Genomic DNA, 20,510 nt, shown 5'->3' on the forward strand with positions numbered 1-20,510 from the left:
ACTCCCAAAAACAACTGTGCCCACGTAAATGGAGATTTGTGAGTGAGTCCTAAACTAAATGGCATCACTTACCTGGTAACTGTGTTAACATAGGGTGATATTCAGATTTTATCCCGCAACCTGTTGTGTCTCATGCCCTGAAGATTTACTATATGTTGTCCTGGGTACCTGCAAGGTTGGGAGAGCGAGTATTACATGTAATGCACAACAATTATGATCTATGCCAGTTCTGAAAGTTGACGAATGAGCATAACAGGAAGGGTATATTTGGTAATCCTACCTTTTGGGTCATTAGGATTATCACACAGGAATTACCATATGAAGAAGTACTAAGAGAGCAGATGTGCTGTGCCTGTTGTTTCCCTGTGATCAATATGATTTACCCTAACATACAGGCCTTACCTACAAAGTAATGATGGATTCAGGTTATTACTGAGGTGCATATAGTGACACTGCAGAATTTCTATATTTAATTATTATTGCATTCCATGCCCTGATGCTTCCTAATTTATGTAGTTGTAAGCTCTTTAATGATCTGGGCAATGAATATAACTTCAGGATTGGCCTGAGATACACCGTGGCTGTGAATAATGTAATTTTGATTGTTATATAGACAATTTAACTTATATATCCGTATATAATCCTGTGTGGAATCTCTTTTGTGGTGTATTTATTGTGTCACTGATGTGAGTGCATTGCACAAATGCTTATCACATGACCTCTGGGGATAAGCCTGACTGCACTGTGCCGAACTATCAGTGGGTGAGCACAGGTTATCTTTGGTGTGTAACTTACTTGCCCTGACTAGAGTGGTGGGTTCTGCCTGGTTAGGTGCATAACCTAACCAACCAGAAACCACATTTCTAACCGTGAGTAATCAGTATGTCCTGTGGGTCCTTTAGACACCCCATATGGATACAAAGTATGTTTCATTTGTACGTCAGCACCATATTAGTTCCCATACACACATTAGAAAATTGAATGGGAAAATGCAGCATGCAAAAGGCTAGATAATTCCTTCTTAGCAACCCAGATAAACACAAGTTTAGACTGAATTTTCCACACTCCTTTCCTGTCATTATGTCTTGCTGTATTTGACACATTCCTTCTCACCCCTTTGTTGCACTCTTCTCTCTGGCTTTTCTATCGTACATTCACCTATGTATCACTTTTCTGTGCCCTTTTTTATCACTCGTCCTTTTCTCTCTTTCTGTACTTCATATTCCACATCTCTCTCTTTATCTGTCTCTTCCTCCACAGCCATCATGCACCATTCCTTCCTTTCTCATTTTCCTTCTCATTCTATTTGTGTCCTCAACATCTGTCCCTCGCTTCTCCCTTTCCCTGCTCCTCTCACTCTTCGCCTCTCTTGCAGCGGAGAATCCGGGGCTGGAAAGACTGTGAACACCAAGCGAGTTATTCAGTACTTTGCCAGCATTGCAGCCACCAGCGACCGCAAGAAGGAAACCAGTAATAAAGTGAGTGTTAAACCTGATCCCTGAAACCAAGAGAGGCAAAACCAATCCCTAAAACTCAGGTGGACTGAGAATTGGTTGTTTGGTTCCGAAAAACAAAAGAGCGAAATCTGATTCCCAAAATCAACCCATGCTGTTGGCTAGCCCCTGAAGCTCAGCTGTTAGCTAGCCCCTGAATCTCAGCTGTTAGCTAGCCCCTGAAGCTCAGCTGTTAGCTAGCCCCTGAAGCTCAGCTTTTGGCTAGCCCCTGAAGCTCAGCTGTTAGCTAGCCCCTGAAGCTCAGCTGTTAGCTAGCCCCTGAAGCTCAGCTGTTAGCTAGCCCCTGAAGCTCAGCTGTTAGCTAGCCCCTGAAGCTCAGCTTTTGGCTAGCCCCTGAAGCTCAGCTGTTAGCCATCCCCTGAAGCTAGCACCGATCTCTTTGATCTTTGTTCACACTGCAGCTTCATCCATCGTAATCTAGCACCGAAAGCCCCTCCAGTCTGGCGCAGTCACTCATTTTGTCCCCTAATATTTCACAGACAAATCATATACCGCTCAATCTTACATCCAGAAGTATCTGAACCACCTTTTTATTTGTCCTTAGGGTACACTGGAAGATCAAATCATCCAGGCCAACCCAGCTCTGGAGGCCTTTGGAAATGCCAAGACCCTCCGGAATGACAACTCTTCTCGGTTTGTGAGTATTCTTGTATGTCTAAATACATATTTGGTGTAGGACAACACTTAGGGCTTGCACTTCTTCACAGCATTTCCCTCTTGTCTCTAGTTCAGTCTTGTACTCCTGCTCTCTACTCTCATCGACTCTCACATCCTTGACCACTACACTTTTTTCTCGCTCTCCAGGGCAAATTCATCCGGATCCACTTTGGGGCCACGGGGAAGCTAGCGTCAGCAGACATCGAAACATGTGAGTAGGACTGGCTCGCTCATGTACAGTTTATTGAGGCAGATCAGGCCAGGTCTGGTGTAGCAGTATCATTTGTCCATTTATTTCACCTAATATGGTTTGACTGAACTCTCATAAAGAGACAACTAGTACGGGTATTATGCCACACATTCTTAGGTTTCTAGTCAGTGTAATAGCAATTGCTGCTATCGTAATGATTCTAAAATGCCATTATACCCTGCACCTCAGGTTACATACAGATACCCCCAGTAGGCACATTATCAGATATTTTACCAGCCATTTTCTTTATTGAACGTCACATAATGCTGAAAATATTAGATAAAACAATTACCAAGCAATTGTTTCCTCAACCGCCAAACATCTAGAAATAGTAGTTTGAACACTGATATAAAACAAGGCACACATCTTGTATTATTCCACATTTGTGGAGTAATCTTCGTTGTTTATTCCTGTAACTCCAACTCCAGCCAACACGGGTTTAATCTGGGATGTAACCCAATGACTTCATCAGGGCTGTGGAATGGAGTTCTGATATATATTGCGGTTAGAAGATCTCCTGATCAATAATTTTCATTTCACCAAAAGCACTTGTCCATGCTATTAGTGACCACTAATGTCCGTATAACCCACTCCTTTGACATCACATTCCCCTTTGAGCTTGGGAAATTGTTCCAATAATACTTTCATCCGTGTCACGTGAGTATGCTGCCACCTCTCGTATCTGTGACCTGCTGACATATTGATCAGAAGATCTTCTAACCTCAATGTATATCAGAACTCCATTCCACAGCCCTGATGAAGTATTACATCCCAGATGAAACATGTGTTGGCTGGAGTTGGAGCTGAAGGAATAAACAATGAAGATTACACCACGAATGTGGAATAATACAAGACGTGTGCCTTGTTTTATATTGTTGTTCTTAACAGTCATTGATTGTTAATGTACAGGGTTTGAGGTGTGTTCCCTGTAAGAGCACTGCCATGCAAATAGTATAATAAGGATTGTGTAAAAGAACATAGAAGTTTTGTACGATTGTGAGTGCCGATTTTCCCCGCAAAACCATCTATTATACCAGAAGTTATTTTGTACACTGGTTTTGTTTTCTTGCATCTTTCGAACTTCCTTTGGCTTCCAGCACCTCAAGATCCTTTAATGTACCCTGTTTTCGTTGTCTCCTTTCACCAGATCTCCTGGAGAAGTCTCGGGTGATTTTTCAGTTAAAATCTGAGAGAAATTATCACATCTTCTACCAGATCTTGTCCAACAAGAAGCCAGAGCTGCTGGGTGTGTATTTAATCCTCTGAACTAGCCGAGTGACAATATGCATTTAGTGGTGTATATCAGAAGTATAGAAACCTACCTTAAGAGTCGACCGCAGCATTGTCAGATAAGGGTTGGGAGACACAGAGGGATAAAGTGAATTGGCAAAGATCTGACAATTCGGGCAACTGGGTAGCTGAGATGAAAACGGATGTCTCCAAGGTGAATCAAAAAAGTTTGCCACTTCAGGATGCCAAAACGATTTGGTAGTGAGGGCCCTTGCTTTTGTTTTGGAGAATGTCACACAGAGAGGCTAACGTTTAGTGATCCAGGGACTTGATTTTGAGCAAATAAGCCTAACAACAGAACAGCAAGAGCTATTCCGGTTGAGTAACGTGGGGGAGATTTTTACATCAACAACACTTGTGCCTAATGACACGTATCACTTTAGCTGTCCTGGGCAGTTTCTGGACTATCATATGTATTCATACCCTGCAGCATGTTTGACAACCTCAACATTTGTTGCCTGGTGTGTGAATAAAATGTATTTCTATTTCCATTGGTACAGACATGCTGCTTATCACCAATAACCCGTACGACTATTCCTACGTCTCCCAAGGAGAAGTGACTGTCGCCTCCATTGATGACGCAGATGAGCTCATGGCCACCGACGTAAGGACACACTGCAATTACTGATCCAGCCCTTAGTAATATGCCATGCTTGCCTACCACCTCCTGCCTCCCACATCTCTTTCCCAAGTGCTAATTCCACACAAGGATTGCTGCTGATTGGGCACATCCCACTCATGAAAATAGGGAAGGAACAGGACTGTCCAGAAGAACAGAAGCAGGCACAGAAATCCCCACATCATGCAGGGCACACTCTCTCTCTTCTCTCTGTCCTTCTCTTGCCTTGAGGGGGTCAGAAAGAGAGAAAGAGACTGGGAGAGAGACAGAGAGGGAGCGCGAGAGAAAGTGAGATCTCTACTAGGAAGCTCCGCTTGAGTGCTGCGAAAAGGCTTACACAGGGTAAGTTCGTCTAGTTTCTCTATGGCGGACTTACCAATACGGGGTTACGGGGAGTTCTCCAATGTGATGGCAAGAAAAAAAAAAGAGCACAGCTAGGTCTGGGGGATCCTCATCAACTAGTATGAAGCATTGGGGACGCCATTATCCTCACCTGTTACATGGCCGCAGAGCTATTTACTTTATAAATGCTTGTCTTCTTTTGCTGTTGTTTACAGCAAAAACCGTGAAAGATTAGCTTCATCTGTGTGTACACGTGCGCCCACACGCAGCAGTCATCTTTCAGTAGTTTTTGTTGTACTTCACCACAAAACCACTCAGATGACAGAGGTGCTTATGCATCCACATGCACAGTGGCCATCTTGGAGTGGCTTTTATGACAAAGTATAACAAACACATTAAAAGGACACCTCTGTGCATTCTCAAGCATCTACAAAAAGACATCTTTTTGTTATATTATTAAGTTAATGTTTCAAGATGCCTGACAGCCATTGTTGAATAGTAAATTTATAATAAGGTAGTACTGGATGCTGCATACGTAAAGCAAAACAAACAGTGTGCACCTGCTGGGCCCTCCCCCCGGAAATAAATAAATAAAAAGAGTAGAGAGAGCAGAAGGCATCAGAGCAGGAGACAAGTGCTGGAATCAGGGAGGGACAGGGAAGCAGAGGTAAGAAAAGAGAGACACGAAAGCAAGCCATCCCTTGTGCGCTAGAAAGCAGAACAACCATAAGCTTTAGTAGTTACCTGGATGCGACCATTTGTTGTCCTCTGACGCATGTGCTTTAGATCTCCAGAAAATGCTACTACCAATGTAATCTGCAATTAATCGTAGCACTTTCAGAGAGGTAGGGCCAAGTTCGAGTGCCTGCTTTGGATCTCCAAACAGATGAAAATTGATATCTGTAAAGAAAATATGCAATCACTAATAGGTACTTGTGTATGTAAATGAGCCTACATGGGAGCGAACAGTTCTCCTGGCAATAAAAATGTAAACAAACTTCCTCTGAGCCAGAACAGCCTACTTAAAATCCCGGGCCTGTAAAGAGTACTTTAGGGTAAAGAAATTTAGTTTGTAGTTTAATACTTGAATTTTCTTTCCAGTTAACGTCCACTGCGAAAGACTTTGAAATTCTCCATTTACCAAAAAACAGCTCCAGACAAGTAGTGGAGGTTGAAAAAGTTCAAAAGAAAAAGTCGAGAAACACGGAAAACTTCAAATTACGATAAATATCTCGAACTAAACTTACTGTCCATAATACAAGAAGTTGCATGGAAACTCTTGGTAATCAATCCCCAGAACACACGAAAAAACATCTCTCTGTGATGTTTATCTAACGCCATGGTACTGGGACAGATTGACGTGAAAAGTAGTTTCAGGCGGAGTGGAACATAGAGGACTTCAAAGCCTGACTTCCGTTTGAACATTAAGTGAATCTAGAGGGTCAAATGCCTGTCCTTTGCGATTAAATCGTGGCAGCCACTTTTTTTCTTCCGTGCCAGCCATAGGTCAGTCTTGTGACTTCTTCCCTCCTAGTCATGTCTGCATGAGTAGAGTCAGCACCGCTCCAAAAGGTGAGTTCGGCGTGGTAGACTGGGAGTCACAATAGGAGGGGCACAGAAATAGTTGACAGGATGAAGTGCGAAAGAGCCAATTTCTTGTGGGCTCATCTAAGATGCAACTGACAGTGATTCAAGCCAATGGCTGCCAGAGGAAGAACAAGAGCCAATGGGCTATCCCAAGCCCACCTTACGTATACTACACTATTAGATACAATAGGCCTGTAAGTGGCAGTAAAAGCTGTCTGTAGGTTAGACATAAAAATGTCCCTTGCCCATGGGTAAAGTGACAGCTATCAAACATTTCTCTTCTCATGCATTTTCCCTGTCCTTCACTTGTTTCTTGGTCTCACCCATGTCTTGGTCCCGTCTCCACTTTCCTTTTCCTCGGCCTCGCTCTTTCCCTTTCAACCTTCTCGCTGTTTTCTATCTCTGTCTTTCCCCTTAAAGTCCCTCTTCGTGGCTTTTCCAGTCTTTTGTATCTTGTCCTGATGCTTTCCTTGGCATATTTCTCTGCCTTTCTTTTCCACCTATGCCCTTTACTCTCCTCACCTCCCCTTGCTCTTTGTCTTTTTCCCATCCCTTTCTCCCTCTCACTTTGTTCTAATTCTCTGCTGACAGAGCGCTTTCGATGTCCTGGGCTTCACAGCGGAGGAGAAGAGCGGGATATACAAGTTGACGGGAGCCATAATGCACTATGGGAACATGCGCTTCAAGCAGAAGCAGCGCGAGGAGCAGGCCGAGCCCGACGGCACCGAAGGTTCATTCCTCAGAGAGACTCTATCCCTAGAGCTACTTAGTACCCCCTGAGCTCTTTTGTCCCCCAACAGGCGCTCTGTTCCCTAGACCCACTTAGTCACAGTTGTTTTGACCCCTACAGTTGCTCAGTGCCACAGCATCAGTTAGTGCCAAGGTGCTGTTTTGTCTCCCAGTGAGTCCCGCAGAGATGCTTGGCCCACCAGAGTTGTTTGCCCTAGAGATGCTTAGTCCTTATTAACTGGTGTATCCCTGAGAACCAACTTGATCTCCCAAGGTCCCTCACTGTTTCTTTGTTTCTCAGTCATTTTCAAATACAAGTGCATATATATTATGCCAAAGAGACACAAACTGACAGAACAGGAGCTATATGGAGCCTTTAAGAAATATCACAATTCTGCCTACTAGAATTTAAATGAACTGTTGGTGTTAAGTTAACACATCAGGCATTCCTTTACATGTGGTGTTACTGTAATCAGACCTGGCCCCAAAAGTGATTGTGAACCAGGAAAAGACTTAGGCCCTGATTTAGACATTAACGGCAATTCACCAAAATGCCAGGGGAGGCGGAAGTGATATCGCACACCTGTCACACGCCCCTCGTCCATACATTTCACTATCACACACATGCTTACACACACACACACGCAAACACACACACACACACAAACACACACACTCTCGCAACTACACACACTCTCTAACGTAAACACAAACCGACCTGCAAGCACGCACACAACATTTAAGAGCATTTTTTAAAATATAAGCTGCCTTTGTGTTCCAGGCACTGACTTTGCCACCTCTGAGGCCAGGGGTTGCAAAGGCAGTGTTAGGGGTCGCAAGGGGAAAGCCACGGGTCGCAGCTGCGACCCCTGCTGACCCCTAAATGACGTCCATGGATTTAGAGTTTGGCGGATGGCTTTATTCCGTCACAAACGTGACGGATATCCCACCCTCTGTATTACGATTCCATTATACCTCACAGACATCGTAATACAACAAGCGGGATAGCCATCACGTTTGTGAGGGAGTAACCCATCCACCAAACTCTGACTCAGGCCCTTAGTCTCAGATAACACAAGGAGACAATGACTTCGGCATCCATCCCTGCTTATGTCCATATATAGTTTAGTTAGATAGATGAGTTAAACTGTATCCATAGGATCTTTAACTCAGCTTTCTGTGCGGCTCTTCAACAGAGAAGGCAGGATCATGTACACATGCATAACACAAACTGGGAATTTTAGTGCAAGGATCTAGGTTAGCTTATAGAAGCAGACCTTTACAATAGAGTGCCATTAGGCCACCACTCCAGTGTCACAGATAAAAAGGTCTGGCAGCAACTAATGGGTCACAAGCACTGTATGCTGCTACCAGGACTCTATGTGCTAAACCCAAGATAGGGACATTAGTTCACTGTCAGTCAAACAAGGGCATGCTTGGGGTGGTCATCTAGGTAACAGTACCTCACTCATTTTAAACAGCAGGCCTAGGCCTCTGTGCACTTACTAGATTAGCATGAGACTGGGGCCAAAAAACAACAAGCATTGGCAAAGCCAATAGGTCTCGCGTTTACAAGACCTATTGGCTTTGTTTTGCCATGTTGTACACCAGTGTGGCTCCTGTTCAGCATGGCTAAAGGTTAGTGGCATGGAGTGTCATAGTGGAGTAGGGAAGTAAAGTGTCATAGAGTGGATTTGTCTGAATGTTAGAGTGAGCAGTAGCAGGATTGGAGTTTCGTAGAGTTGAGTAGAGGGAAGTAGGATTCAGTGGCAAAGAATGTTGTAGAGTGGAGTGGGGTGGAATAGGATGGAGTGGGTTAGAGTGGATTGAGCTAGTGGGGTGGATTGGAGTAGAACAGGGTGAATTGGATTGGCGTGGCTTGAGTGGAGCGGGTTGGATTGGTGTCGGATGGATTGGCTAGGAGTGGGGTGGATTGAAAATGAGTGAGGTGGATGGGATTGGGGTGGATTAGAGTGGGGTGGATTAGATTGGATTGGGTGGGTGATTTAGATTGGAGTGATTGGGCTGAGGTGGGGTTGATTTGATTGGAGTGGGGAGGAGTGGATTAGATTGGGGTGTGGTAGATTGGATTGTGGTGGAATGTGTTGGATTGGATTTGGGTGGATTGGACTGGGGTGGATTGGACTGGGGTGGATTGGAGTGGGGTGGGAGGTGGGGTGGACTGGAGTGCAGTGGGGTGGATGATTGTAATGGAGTGGGGTGGACTGAACTGGGATAGGGTGGAGTAGATTGGAATGGGCTGGGGTGGATTGCAGTGTGTGGATTGGAGTGGATTGTGTTGGAGTGGGGAAGGCTGGATGGACTGAACTTGGATGGGCTGGATTGTGGTAGAGTGTGGTGGATTTGAGTGGAGTGGGTGGACTGGAGTGCATTTTAATGGGGTGAGGTGGTTTGGGGTGGACTGGAGGAGGCGGATTTGGTTGGGGTGCGGTGGGGTGCATTGGATTGGATTGGGGAAGATTAGATGAGTGGGATGATTGGAGTAGGGTAGGTTGGACTGGAGTGGGCTGGGTGGGTTGCATTGGAGTAGGGTAGATTGGACTGGAGTGGAGTGTGGTGGGGTGGACTGGACTGGGGTGTGGTGGGTTGGGGTGAGATGCATTGGATAGGGCTGGGGTAGATTGGACTGGGCGGGATTGGGGTGAATTGGATTGGTGTGTGGTGGATTGGAATGGACTGATGCGGGGTGTAATGGGTTGTAGTGGGGTGGATTGGAGTGGGGTGAATTGGGATGGAGTGGGTTGGATTGGGGTGAGGTGGATTGGATTGGACTAGGGCAGATTGTTTCGGATTGGAGTGGATTGTTTGCATGGGGCAGGTTGGAGTGGGGCAGGTTGAAGTGGAGCAGGTTGTTTTGGACCGAAGTGAGGCGGATTGAAATGGGGCAGATTATTTTGGATTAGAGTGGGGCAGATTGTTTTGGATTGGAGTGGGCAGATTGTTTCGAATTTGAGTGGGGCAGATTGTATTAGGGTGGATTGGAGTGGGGTTGATTGGGTTGGTGTGGGGTTGATTGGATGAGAGTGGGGTGGATTGGAGTTAGGTGAACTGGGATGGAGGGAGCTGGATCGGGGTGAGGTGGACTGGATTAAAGTGGGACATATTGTTTTGGATTGGAGTGGGGCAGATTGGAGTGGGGTGGATTGTTTCTGATTGGAATGGGGCAGACTGGAGTGTGGTGCATTGGAGTGAGGAAGACTGTTTTGGATTGGAGTGAGGCAGATGGAAGTGGGCTGGACTGGAGTGGGCAGATTGTTCTGGACTGCAGTGGGGCAGATTGTTTTGGATTGGGGCAGATTGGAGTGGTGCACATTCTTTTGGATTGGAGTGGGGCATATTGTTTTGGATTAGAATGGGGCAGATTGGAGAGGGCAGATTGGAGGGGGCAGATTGGAGTGGGGCAGATTGTTTTGATTGGAGTAGGGCAGATTGCTTTGGAGTGGGGCAGAGGAAGCGAAACGGAGTGAGGCAGATTAGATTGTAGTGGGTTGGGGGGATTGAAGTGGGGTGGGTTGGAGTGGGCTGGATTGGGGTGGGGTGGATTGGTGTGGGGTAAAGTGGGTTGGATTGGGGTGGATACTAGTGGGGCAGATTTCAGTGGGGTGAATTGGGGTGTATTGTATGATTATGTGTTAAAGAATCATTTTTGAGATTACACATAATAAAGAAACACTGTTGCAATATTTTGAACAAGTTAGATGTCATCTTTTGAGAACAGTGCCCACGAGCAAAAACAAAGGCAAACATGAGTGGAAAGAGAGAGTGAGAGCGCTGCTTGGTTTATCAAGTTCATTTTGTTCCTCAGATGCAATTCTCAGGTTCACTTGGTCTCTCAGTTGATTTGACCCACAGACCTGACCCATAGCTAGATTGGCTCCCAGCTTCTTTTTTCTCAGGAGTCCTTCTGGCACATAGGTTTTATCTTTATTGCAATTTCACTCCCCCACCCCCTATCCTCATCTCCTACAGATGCTTTGTCTTGAAGATCTTTTCCCCCTTACCACTTTGTCCCTCATAGCTGCTTTATCCAAAGAAGCACTTTGCTCACCACAGTCTCTGCTTCCCTAGAGTAACTTCGTTCCCAAGGCCAGTTGGTCTTTCGCTGCAGTTTAATCTTCCAGAGTGGCAGTCTTGCTTCATCTGTGAGTTGTACCTGATGTAGCGTAAACTCCCTATGAACTCAAACGTAAATACCGTGCAGGAAACTCTCATAGTTAATTGAGGAGGTCTGAGCATCAGCCTTAACAAGAGAAACTACATAGCTCTATGAGACTGTGTAAGATTGCAGAATGCAGGCGTCCACAGACTCCTCACCCCACTGAGTTGGATTGTGCATATTACCTTTAGTCACCCATCACACAGGTCTCAGTAACCCACACTGTTTTGAAGTGTAAAAATGAAAAAGCACAATGTTCCCTTTAAGGGGTCTCTAAAATGCATCTGGGTCACAAACACTTTCCTGTTCTCTGTTGCAGATGCTGATAAGTCGGCCTACCTAATGGGCCTGAACTCCGCCGACCTGTTGAAGGGCCTCTGCCATCCCCGGGTGAAAGTGGGCAATGAGTATGTGACCAAGGGGCAGAATGTCCAGCAGGTAAGCGATAGTGAATACCTCCATTTCTCTTCTTGCCTATAACCGTCTCTCCCTTTGTTGCAGATTTCGCTGGCTGTCACCCAATACTGGATGTTTTTGTTTACTTCCCTCTAGGTTCATTACTCTATAGGTGCTCTGGCCAAGTCAGTGTACGAGAAAATGTTCATGTGGATGGTAGTGCGCATCAATGCCACGCTGGAGACCAAGCAGCCCCGGCAGTATTTTATTGGAGTGCTGGACATCGCTGGCTTTGAGATCTTTGATGTGAGTCATGTCCACCCTTGTCCTGCTTAACACAATCACACTGAGAATACATGTGTGAATCAAACTGTTCACATGTGTCTGAGCCAAACCAGCTATATATATCGGAGTCAAGTCGCCAGTACATGTCTGAGCCAACCTACTATACATATCAGAGCCAAACACGCCATACATGTCTGAACTTAACCAGGCATACATGTTTAAGCTGAACCATCTGTACGTGCCTGAGCCACATCAATTATGCATGTTTGAACTAAATCCCCATCACATGTTTGAGCCACACCAGCCATACATATCCAATCCAATCCGGACATACATGCCATACATGTCTGAGTCAAACCATCTATACATGTCTGAGCCACACAGGCCGTACATACCTGAGCCAAACTGCCCAGACATGCCTGTACCAAACCAGCCCTATTTGTCTCAGCCATACCATCCATACATGAATGAGCCACGCAAGCCATATGTGTCTGAGACAACCAGCCATGTATGTTTGCACCAAACCAGCCATACATGTCAGGGCCACACTGGCAAACTGGTCATACATGGCTGCACCAAACCAACCAGACATGTATAAGCCACATTGGCCATACATGCCTGAGCCAAACAGACATGTCTGAGCCAAACCAGTCGTACATGTCTGACCCAAACTGGCCATACGTGTCTCAGACACACAGGCCATATATCAGTGAGCCAAACTTGTCAGACGTGTCTGGGACAACTGAACATATATATCAGCCAAACTATCCACACATGTCTGAGCTAAACCAACCACACAAGTCTGAGACAAACCAGCCTTAGATGTCTGAAACAAGCAAGTGTAAGATGTCCAAGATATACCGGCCTTAACTGTCTGAGCCAAACTATCTATACTTGTCTAAGCCACATTGATCATACATGTCGGAGCCAAATTAACCATACACGTTTCTCAGATGGACAGTTTCATATGTATCCTCCTAGATTACTAAGACCTTTCAGTAGAAAGTGCACTGAGGTCTACCTGTGGCAGATGGCAGGGCAGCACTAACTGTCGAGGAACTATTGTGAATGGTGTAGGAATGCTAGTTGTAGGGCAGTTGTAGGGCACGGAGTCTGAGCAGCATTAGCTATAGAAGGTTGTGCGAAAGTGCTGATTGTGAGATGTAGCAGATATGAATGGGTATGACAGAGCAGCACACAGTGGTGCTGGAGCGCTGTGACAGAGCTGTAGGAAGCCTTGTTGGAGCACTGACTGTGAGGGAAATGGAGCAAGTAGTGTAGTTGTGCCAATTGTGAGGGAGCTGTAGGGAGCAGTATAAGAGCATGAGCTGTGAGGGAGCTGTTGGGCAAGGCGTAATAGCCATGTACCAGAATATGGTTAAGAATTATGGCCCTCATTTCGACCTCAGCTGTCTTTTTCAAAGACCGCCGAGATACCGCCGTGCTGAAGACCGCCAGTGCAGGCGGTTTTCCGCGCGGCGTATTATGACTGCTGGCAGCCATCTGTCCTTTTTCAGACGGAGAGCCGCCAGCAGCCATACTGGCGGTCGGCGTGGAAGTGGAGGCTGCTCCACCTCCATCGCCCCGTCATCAGAACACCGCCCATCGAATCACGTTCCATTATTCGGTGTGGCGGTGTTCTGGTGACGGGGAGCTGGCGGCGGAGCAGCCCCCATAGATCCCGTCCCCTTCCGGAGGATCAATGGATAAAGTAAGTTGATCTTCCGTTAGGGGAAGGGGGTGGGGGGTGTTGTGTGCGTGCATTGGAGTGTGCATGTGAGTATATAGAGGAGGTGTGTGAGCGCGTGTGTGCATGTGGGGGGGTGTTGTGTGTAAGGGAAATGTGTGCGGGTCGGTCTGTGTGCATGTCTGTATGTGTGCGGGTATGTGTTGTTGTAGGGTATGTGTGCGTGTAGGGGTGTGTGTCTGTGCATGTTGGGGGTGGGGGTGAGGAGGGGGTGTGTATCTGTGCATGTTGGGGGTGGAGGTGGGGAGGGGGGTCCTGCCACCTTTGGGGGGTAGCAGGGGGGATGGGGGGAGGACTCGGGTGGGTGAGGGGGGTTGGGGAGACCCCTATCAGTGCCAGGGAAGGAATTCCCTGGCACTGATAGTGCCTACCGCCATGGATTTCGTGGCAGTTCCAAACCACCCGAAATCCATGACGGTATGCAGGGTCCTGATACCGCCAGCAGTCTGGTGACGGCCGCTGGGCTGGAGACCGAAGTCTCCAGTCCAGCAGTCATCACCGCCGTGGCGGCCGGAGTGGAGAAGTGGTGGATGACCATGGCGGTAACCACCATGGTCATAATTCCATTTTTTTTCGGCCGGCCTGTCTGCGGTTTTACCTCCACTTCTCCCCCGTCTGCCAGGGTCATAATGAGGGCCATTGTCTGACATAAATATTGTCTCCTAAATATATTCTGCAAAAAATCACCCCATTAGTGTTAATAATTAAATATATGCAGGCAGTAGGACCATATTTTTGTAGAAGATATATAGGACGTGATATATATATGTTTAATATCATTTTTATATATGATAGTCTGACATGCAAGTACTGAGTATAAGGGAGCTGTAAGAAGTGGTGTAGGAGCACTTGGTATGTAGGAGCTGTAGCGATTTTGAAAACAGACTCCTGTTGCTAAAGAATTTCGAATAAGTATGAGGCTTAAGATACTTCAAAAATTGTGTTCATAATTCTTTTTGAAACTACTGAAGCCGCAGCTTTCCCTGGTCAGTAGGTCATGGTTATGTAGGTTTTGGTGATTATTTCCAAGGTCAGTGAGAGTTAGGTGGATCTTTCCACAGTCGCCAAGCATTCAGCTACCCTTTCCATGCTGCCCAGAAAACCAGAGAACTCTGTGAAGTGTGTCTCTAGGTTCAAGGACAACAGTTGCAACCTGATTCTTTCACATTTGTTGAGATGTGATCACTTTGTAGATGTCATCATCATTTGCGGAAATTGACCCACAGTTGGTTTGACCACCTCTCTTTTGCCCCAAAACAGTTCAACAGCTTCGAGCAGCTCTGTATTAACTTCACCAACGAGAAGCTGCAGCAGTTCTTCAACCATCACATGTTTGTGCTGGAGCAGGAGGAGTACAAGAAGGAAGGCATTGAGTGGGAATTCATCGACTTCGGCATGGACTTGCAGGCCTGCATTGACCTCATCGAGAAGGTGGGCTGTGGGGACCATTGGCAGGCTAATGGGCAGTTGGGGGATTGAAGGGGCTGGTATGGGATTGGAGGTGGTCAGTGGAATGTGGGAAGCTATTGAGGAATGATGGGCTCCATTGCAGGACTGCATTGACCTCATCGATGCAGAGAGCAGTAGGGGCCTCAAAGGTAATCATGGACTACAGGGAAACAGAGACACACATTGTTCAATAGGGGGTTCTGTTACAGGCAGAAGAGGGCGGTCGGGGAAATAGCGAGGGGGATTTTAAAGAATGGCAGACTCCAGGGAAGGCCCCCATCAATCTCGCTGAGAAGGTGAAAAAAGGTAGGGGATCTCAGCAGAACAGGACAGCTCCACTGAAGAACATGGTTAATACTGATCAATCAAGATTTCCACTGGAGGCTTGCTGCATCACCCTCATTGAGAACATGGGAGTGAGGAGGATCATTGGCTCCCAAAAGTGAGAACTCGATATCCATCTTTCCGTGTGGAAAGCCACCATGAATCTGAGGACTCCTCTGGAGTTCACTATAGGGTTAGTAGAGTTTTGATTACAAGGATTGTGGCAATGCATGCAGTATGGCAGGCCTTGAGGAGTGATAGCACGATTCCAAATGAGGGGATACCTGAGGTATAACTTCTATTACCAGCCACTCAGGGAATAATGGGCCACCTGTAATTAGGTAATAAATAACGCATCTGCTCCATGTTTGATGTAGGTGAAATGTTCTGTATAATATGCTCTCCAGAGTTACATTAATTAGGTATTTCATGTGTTCTGTAGTGAATATTTGTTGAACAATTGATTACTAGGTATGTTTTGAACTACACCAAAGCCATAAATCTGGTATATCAATGCTTTCCTGGATCTATGTCTTTAATACGTTCTGTGGTGTGTGTGTGCCAGATCCAGGCGGAAGGTGCTGAGACTATGGGCATACCTGTGTTGGGAAGGATGCATGTGACCCATTTTTAGTCAGCTTTTTGTGGTGGATATTGATGACTTGTGCTGTTGGGTGGAGAGTGATTGCTACGTACAAGGCATATGCGTGGTACGCATATACGTGTATATTAGGTGTTGTGTTGCATTTATATCTGAATACATCTAGTGGACAGTGCTGTTGGGAGTGACTAGGTTGCTACTAGGGCCAAGGGTTCCTGGCGAAACAAGAAAGTATGTTAAATTTATATTTTCCAGTCAAAAATAATTAATAATTTTTCTAATTGGTTCATTATACATATTCTTGAAACCCGAAGAGGAACCCTGCCATAGGCCACCCTGCAAAAAGAACCCCCATGCCCCACTTATGCCACACCTTCTCTTGTTCTAATACTTCCAGTTAATTGCAGAATGTCAACTGGACCAGCGGCAAAGTGTGATGCCTACAAGATTAGTCTTGCTGCCCTAACACCCTTTTTGAGGCACGGATTTGGGGTGAAATGTTCTCATTAATGCTCACTCATCTCTTCATTACTCTATTGCTACATAGTATTTATTTTTTAAAATGGCTACTCTACCTGAAGAGATGCCCAATTAGCCAAGTGATGGATGATGTACATCTAACTTCTCCTCTATCTTCACTCTACTTTTTTCCTGTTCCTTCTCCCCTTCCACAGCCTCTCGGCATCATGTCAATTCTGGAGGAAGAGTGCATGTTCCCCAAGGCCTCTGACCTGACCTTCAAAGCCAAGTTATATGACAACCACTTGGGCAAGTCCAACAACTTCCAGAAGCCACGCAACATCAAAGGCAAACCAGAGGCACACTTTGCTCTTGTACACTACGCAGGCACAGTGGACTACAATATCACTGGCTGGCTTGAGAAAAATAAAGACCCATTGAATGAGACTGTGGTGGGGCTGTACCAGAAGTCTAACCTTAAGCTTTTGGCTACACTCTTTGCAGCCTATGCTGGATCTGAAGCAGGTGAACTTTGCAGCAAATTTGTTGGGTGGGCTTTGGTTGTGGCATCTTGCACAGGGCAAATGTATACAGGGTTTGTCCAATAGGTTGACAGCAATAATAGAGCACTGACATGTCCACAATGAGGTCTTTAACATTGGAGTGGTTAGTGGGTTGCCATGGTGTAAAAAGTGGTATCATTTGCCAGTGCTATCTACCTGAAAGTGGATTAGACCAATGGGGTGAATAACATGCCAGGGCACAATTATTTCAGAGAATAGCTGACTAATGACCAGGGTGCCATCAAGTTAATGCGGGGGCTGTCCAGGAAGGAGAAAAATATCACGTTGCTGTCAAGTCAAAATTTGATACTGGTTGCCCTGGTAGTGAAGCAAGTGGAGGTCTAGCTCACCTGCAGCAGAATTGTTAGGCTTATTCAGCTTGGTGATGCATCTGAGTTGAGAAAGAGTGCCACAGATTGCTGAGGTGCTCTATTTAAGATATATGATACAAATGGCTTGTTTAAGCCCTTATGGCAACCATACTGTACTCTTTGAGATCTCAGAACAGAGTGTCAGGGGAAGGACACTGAACTGCCTTTCTTATATCATGTAACCTTGTTTCTGCATTATCTTTCCTTTTTTTTCTTCTTACCCTTTCTTCTTCTTCCGCCTTCTTTATTCTTCATTATTCTTTATTCTTCATTTATCCTTTACCTCCATTATCCACATTCCTCTATTCCACTTTTCTTTGTTGCTTTTGACCATTCTCCTGCGATCAAGACTCTTCAAAAGGCAAAGGTAGTAAGAAGAAGGGCTCTTCCTTCCAGACGGTGTCTGCTCTTCACCGGGTAAGTTTCCTTTGCTCAAAATGACCTACTTTTCAAAAGGGACAGGGATCCCCCAACTGTTGCAAATTAAACACATTTCTGCTGTTGACTGTCCCCCTCATCTTGCCAAGGGCCCTCATCTATACTTCTAACCCACTGCCCTTCCTGCTGGCCCTATACATGTCTGATGATGCCAAAACAGCTTGCTCATCTTCTGATGAACGATGTCTTGGGTGTGGCCTGAGAATAATACCTTGAGTGCTCAAAAAAGAGATGCTGGATAATTGTGTTATCGGTAATACCTAGTAATGGTGACCAGGTCAAACCCTTATACATAAGGAACCTGGATAGTGCATTAAAACATGTAAGAATGGTTCATACTGATTAATTCAATCAAAGCAGTACTATGAATTGTTAACGGACAGCAAATAAAAGCCATCAAACCGCCCACTCTAAATTGGGCAAACGGTCAGGCATCCCTCGATGATGAAGCATGTCACCATTTGGTGAGTGAGGGCTCCTGTTCTAATAAGAGCAGACTCATGGACTCTATTACTTACTGTTTACATTTGTACTAGTCGATTTGCTGGAACTGTGTACTTTTGGTTTTTTGGCTTCCCTCCAACAGCCTGTGTACTCTCTTAGGCCATCAGAGGGGTATGTTGGTGACTAAGCCCGGAGTAGGCTCCATTGTGGACATACTCTTGGACCACCCAGTCCTAAATCGAGCTGGCGGACCAAGAGTTCATACTGAGTACCCTTCCTGAAAAACTCTAAATCAGGTCAGGCTGTGGTTGCAGATCACATCTAGAAGTGTTTTTGCCAGTACATAGGTTTCTTCAGTAAGCAACTGCTACCTCTAGTCCGTCATATGTATGAGACAGTTCAGACCTTCCTTCAACAGTAAAGTGGCATCATATTAACATTAGATATTGAGTCCCTCTGTGCAGATATTCCCCAACAGGCAGCCCTACATGTGGTCAGACATGTACTACAGGCAGGCAACAATATTGAGGTTATATCAGTAATATTCATTATAAAATTAGCAGGAAGTGCACATTGTTTTTAAAACAGAATTCTATTTACAACAGAAAGATACAGCCAGGGGTGCTTGTTTCAGTCCAAATACTGCAATTTGCTTGTTGCTGATTTTAAGGAACAAATTGGCTGGTTGGACAAGAAACCCTGCTTTTAAGAAATCTGCATATGGTGGTGATATGTAGATTATGTTTTAATTGTGTAATATGACACAATGGAAGCTGTGAAGAGTTTACTACCTGGCTGAATAGACAGTTCTCTGACCCTTACTTCATTTATACCTCATGTTTTATTACAATGAAGATTAGCTATTTAGATGTGATGGTATGCCATGCTGGCAACAGGATATACATCACAATTTTCTGCAAAAACCCAGAGACATAATCTCCTATTTGGGGAAACTGTAAGAATAGAGCTGATTTCTTCAATTAAGCCAACGAGGTGTGTAAGAAATGAATTCACAGAGGATACCCTAGAGCTCTAGTTAGAAGAGCATTGAAGACCCTTTGCATTACTTTACTGGAACTTAGTTAGAACCCACCAAATACTTTACAGGCACCAAGGGATAGGACACAGGCCACTGATCTCCTTATATGTGTTAGTATATTAAATGTGGTCAGCAAAAAGTTGCAGAAAAAATCAAACTGAATTGGCACAGATGACTGCCTTATATTGGGGTTTACCACGTTTCAAAGGCTGATGGTAAGCTGAATACAAGAGTTTTTGAATTGGGTAGCAACGACATACCTTTTATAACTGCAACACAACTACTGTAACTTATTCCATTAAATGTCCCTGTCCTGGGTTATACCTAGGAAAAACCTCCCAAATGTTCATGCACAGAATCTGCCAACATAAGAGCAAAATAAGATTTGGTATTTTCCTTGCTCCTCTGGTGGAACACTATAAGACATCTGATCACACAGAAGATAACCTTGACAAAGGTCCATTAAATATGAGGAATGTGTCATGGTCAAGGCTTGAGTATTGACCTAAGATGGGTACGTTAAGTGGAGCCTGAGTATAGTGTCTCATTTGTCCTATGCAATGTCTTGAATGAGATCCAGACTGTACAAGCCACCACATCTGAGTACTGTCCAAGCCTCTAATAAAGAGCTAACTGCTTGAACCATGATCAGGTCAGTCAGCTGGAGGACTGCCTTCCCTCATCTTGCTTATCCTCCATCTCAATCATGCTTGTTTAGTGCTAACTAGTGTGAACAAATCCTTTACAATAAAATGCCTCATCACTGAATTGCGATTTGCTGTGTGGTACTGTTGTGTCCCATGTGTGATAAATAATGTTTCATAGGTGAGGCATGATGAAGGTGAATTCAAGTGAGCCCGAAAATACACTGTTGAGGCCCAAGATCCTTGTTGAGAGAGGAGTCCAAGTAAAATTTATTTACTGAGGCCTTTAGAACGTGTCTAATAGAAGGCTTTAGGAAAGTTTTGGTGTTCTGAGTGGAATTACTGTGCCTCCGAGAGTTACTACTTGAAATCATAATCAGTGCAGTGTGGGAGAACAATTTTGGATACTGTCAGAAGTTCATCGCTTCTTCATGTCTCTTCTTCCCTCTTAACTGTAGGAGAACCTTAATAAGCTCATGACCAACCTGAGGTCGACTCATCCTCACTTTGTGCGATGTTTGATTCCCAACGAGAAGAAGGCACCAGGTAAAAGAGCAGAAGCTCTACTTTGGTGGGAGAAGGGGA

At 45.2% G+C, this 20,510-nt stretch overlaps 1 protein-coding gene across 1 annotated transcript in view; it reads left to right on the plus strand.

Annotated features, from left to right (window-relative positions):
- LOC138299694 (myosin-6) overlaps positions 1 to 20,510 on the plus strand; it is a 95,839-nt gene that overhangs the window by 34,409 nt on the left and 40,920 nt on the right. Inside the window, exons 7-18 of the mRNA XM_069238182.1 lie at positions 1,376 to 1,478; positions 2,059 to 2,151; positions 2,319 to 2,382; positions 3,569 to 3,667; positions 4,212 to 4,315; positions 6,851 to 6,989; positions 11,485 to 11,603; positions 11,718 to 11,867; positions 14,854 to 15,024; positions 16,642 to 16,951; positions 17,710 to 17,777; positions 20,384 to 20,471. Coding sequence (XP_069094283.1) covers positions 1,376 to 1,478; positions 2,059 to 2,151; positions 2,319 to 2,382; positions 3,569 to 3,667; positions 4,212 to 4,315; positions 6,851 to 6,989; positions 11,485 to 11,603; positions 11,718 to 11,867; positions 14,854 to 15,024; positions 16,642 to 16,951; positions 17,710 to 17,777; positions 20,384 to 20,471 — 1,508 coding nt within the window. The remainder of the gene's footprint in view (positions 1 to 1,375; positions 1,479 to 2,058; positions 2,152 to 2,318; positions 2,383 to 3,568; positions 3,668 to 4,211; positions 4,316 to 6,850; positions 6,990 to 11,484; positions 11,604 to 11,717; positions 11,868 to 14,853; positions 15,025 to 16,641; positions 16,952 to 17,709; positions 17,778 to 20,383; positions 20,472 to 20,510) is intronic.

This window comes from Pleurodeles waltl, chromosome 6 (genome assembly GCF_031143425.1).
Source record: "Pleurodeles waltl isolate 20211129_DDA chromosome 6, aPleWal1.hap1.20221129, whole genome shotgun sequence".
Taxonomy (NCBI): Eukaryota; Metazoa; Chordata; class Amphibia; order Caudata; family Salamandridae; genus Pleurodeles; species Pleurodeles waltl.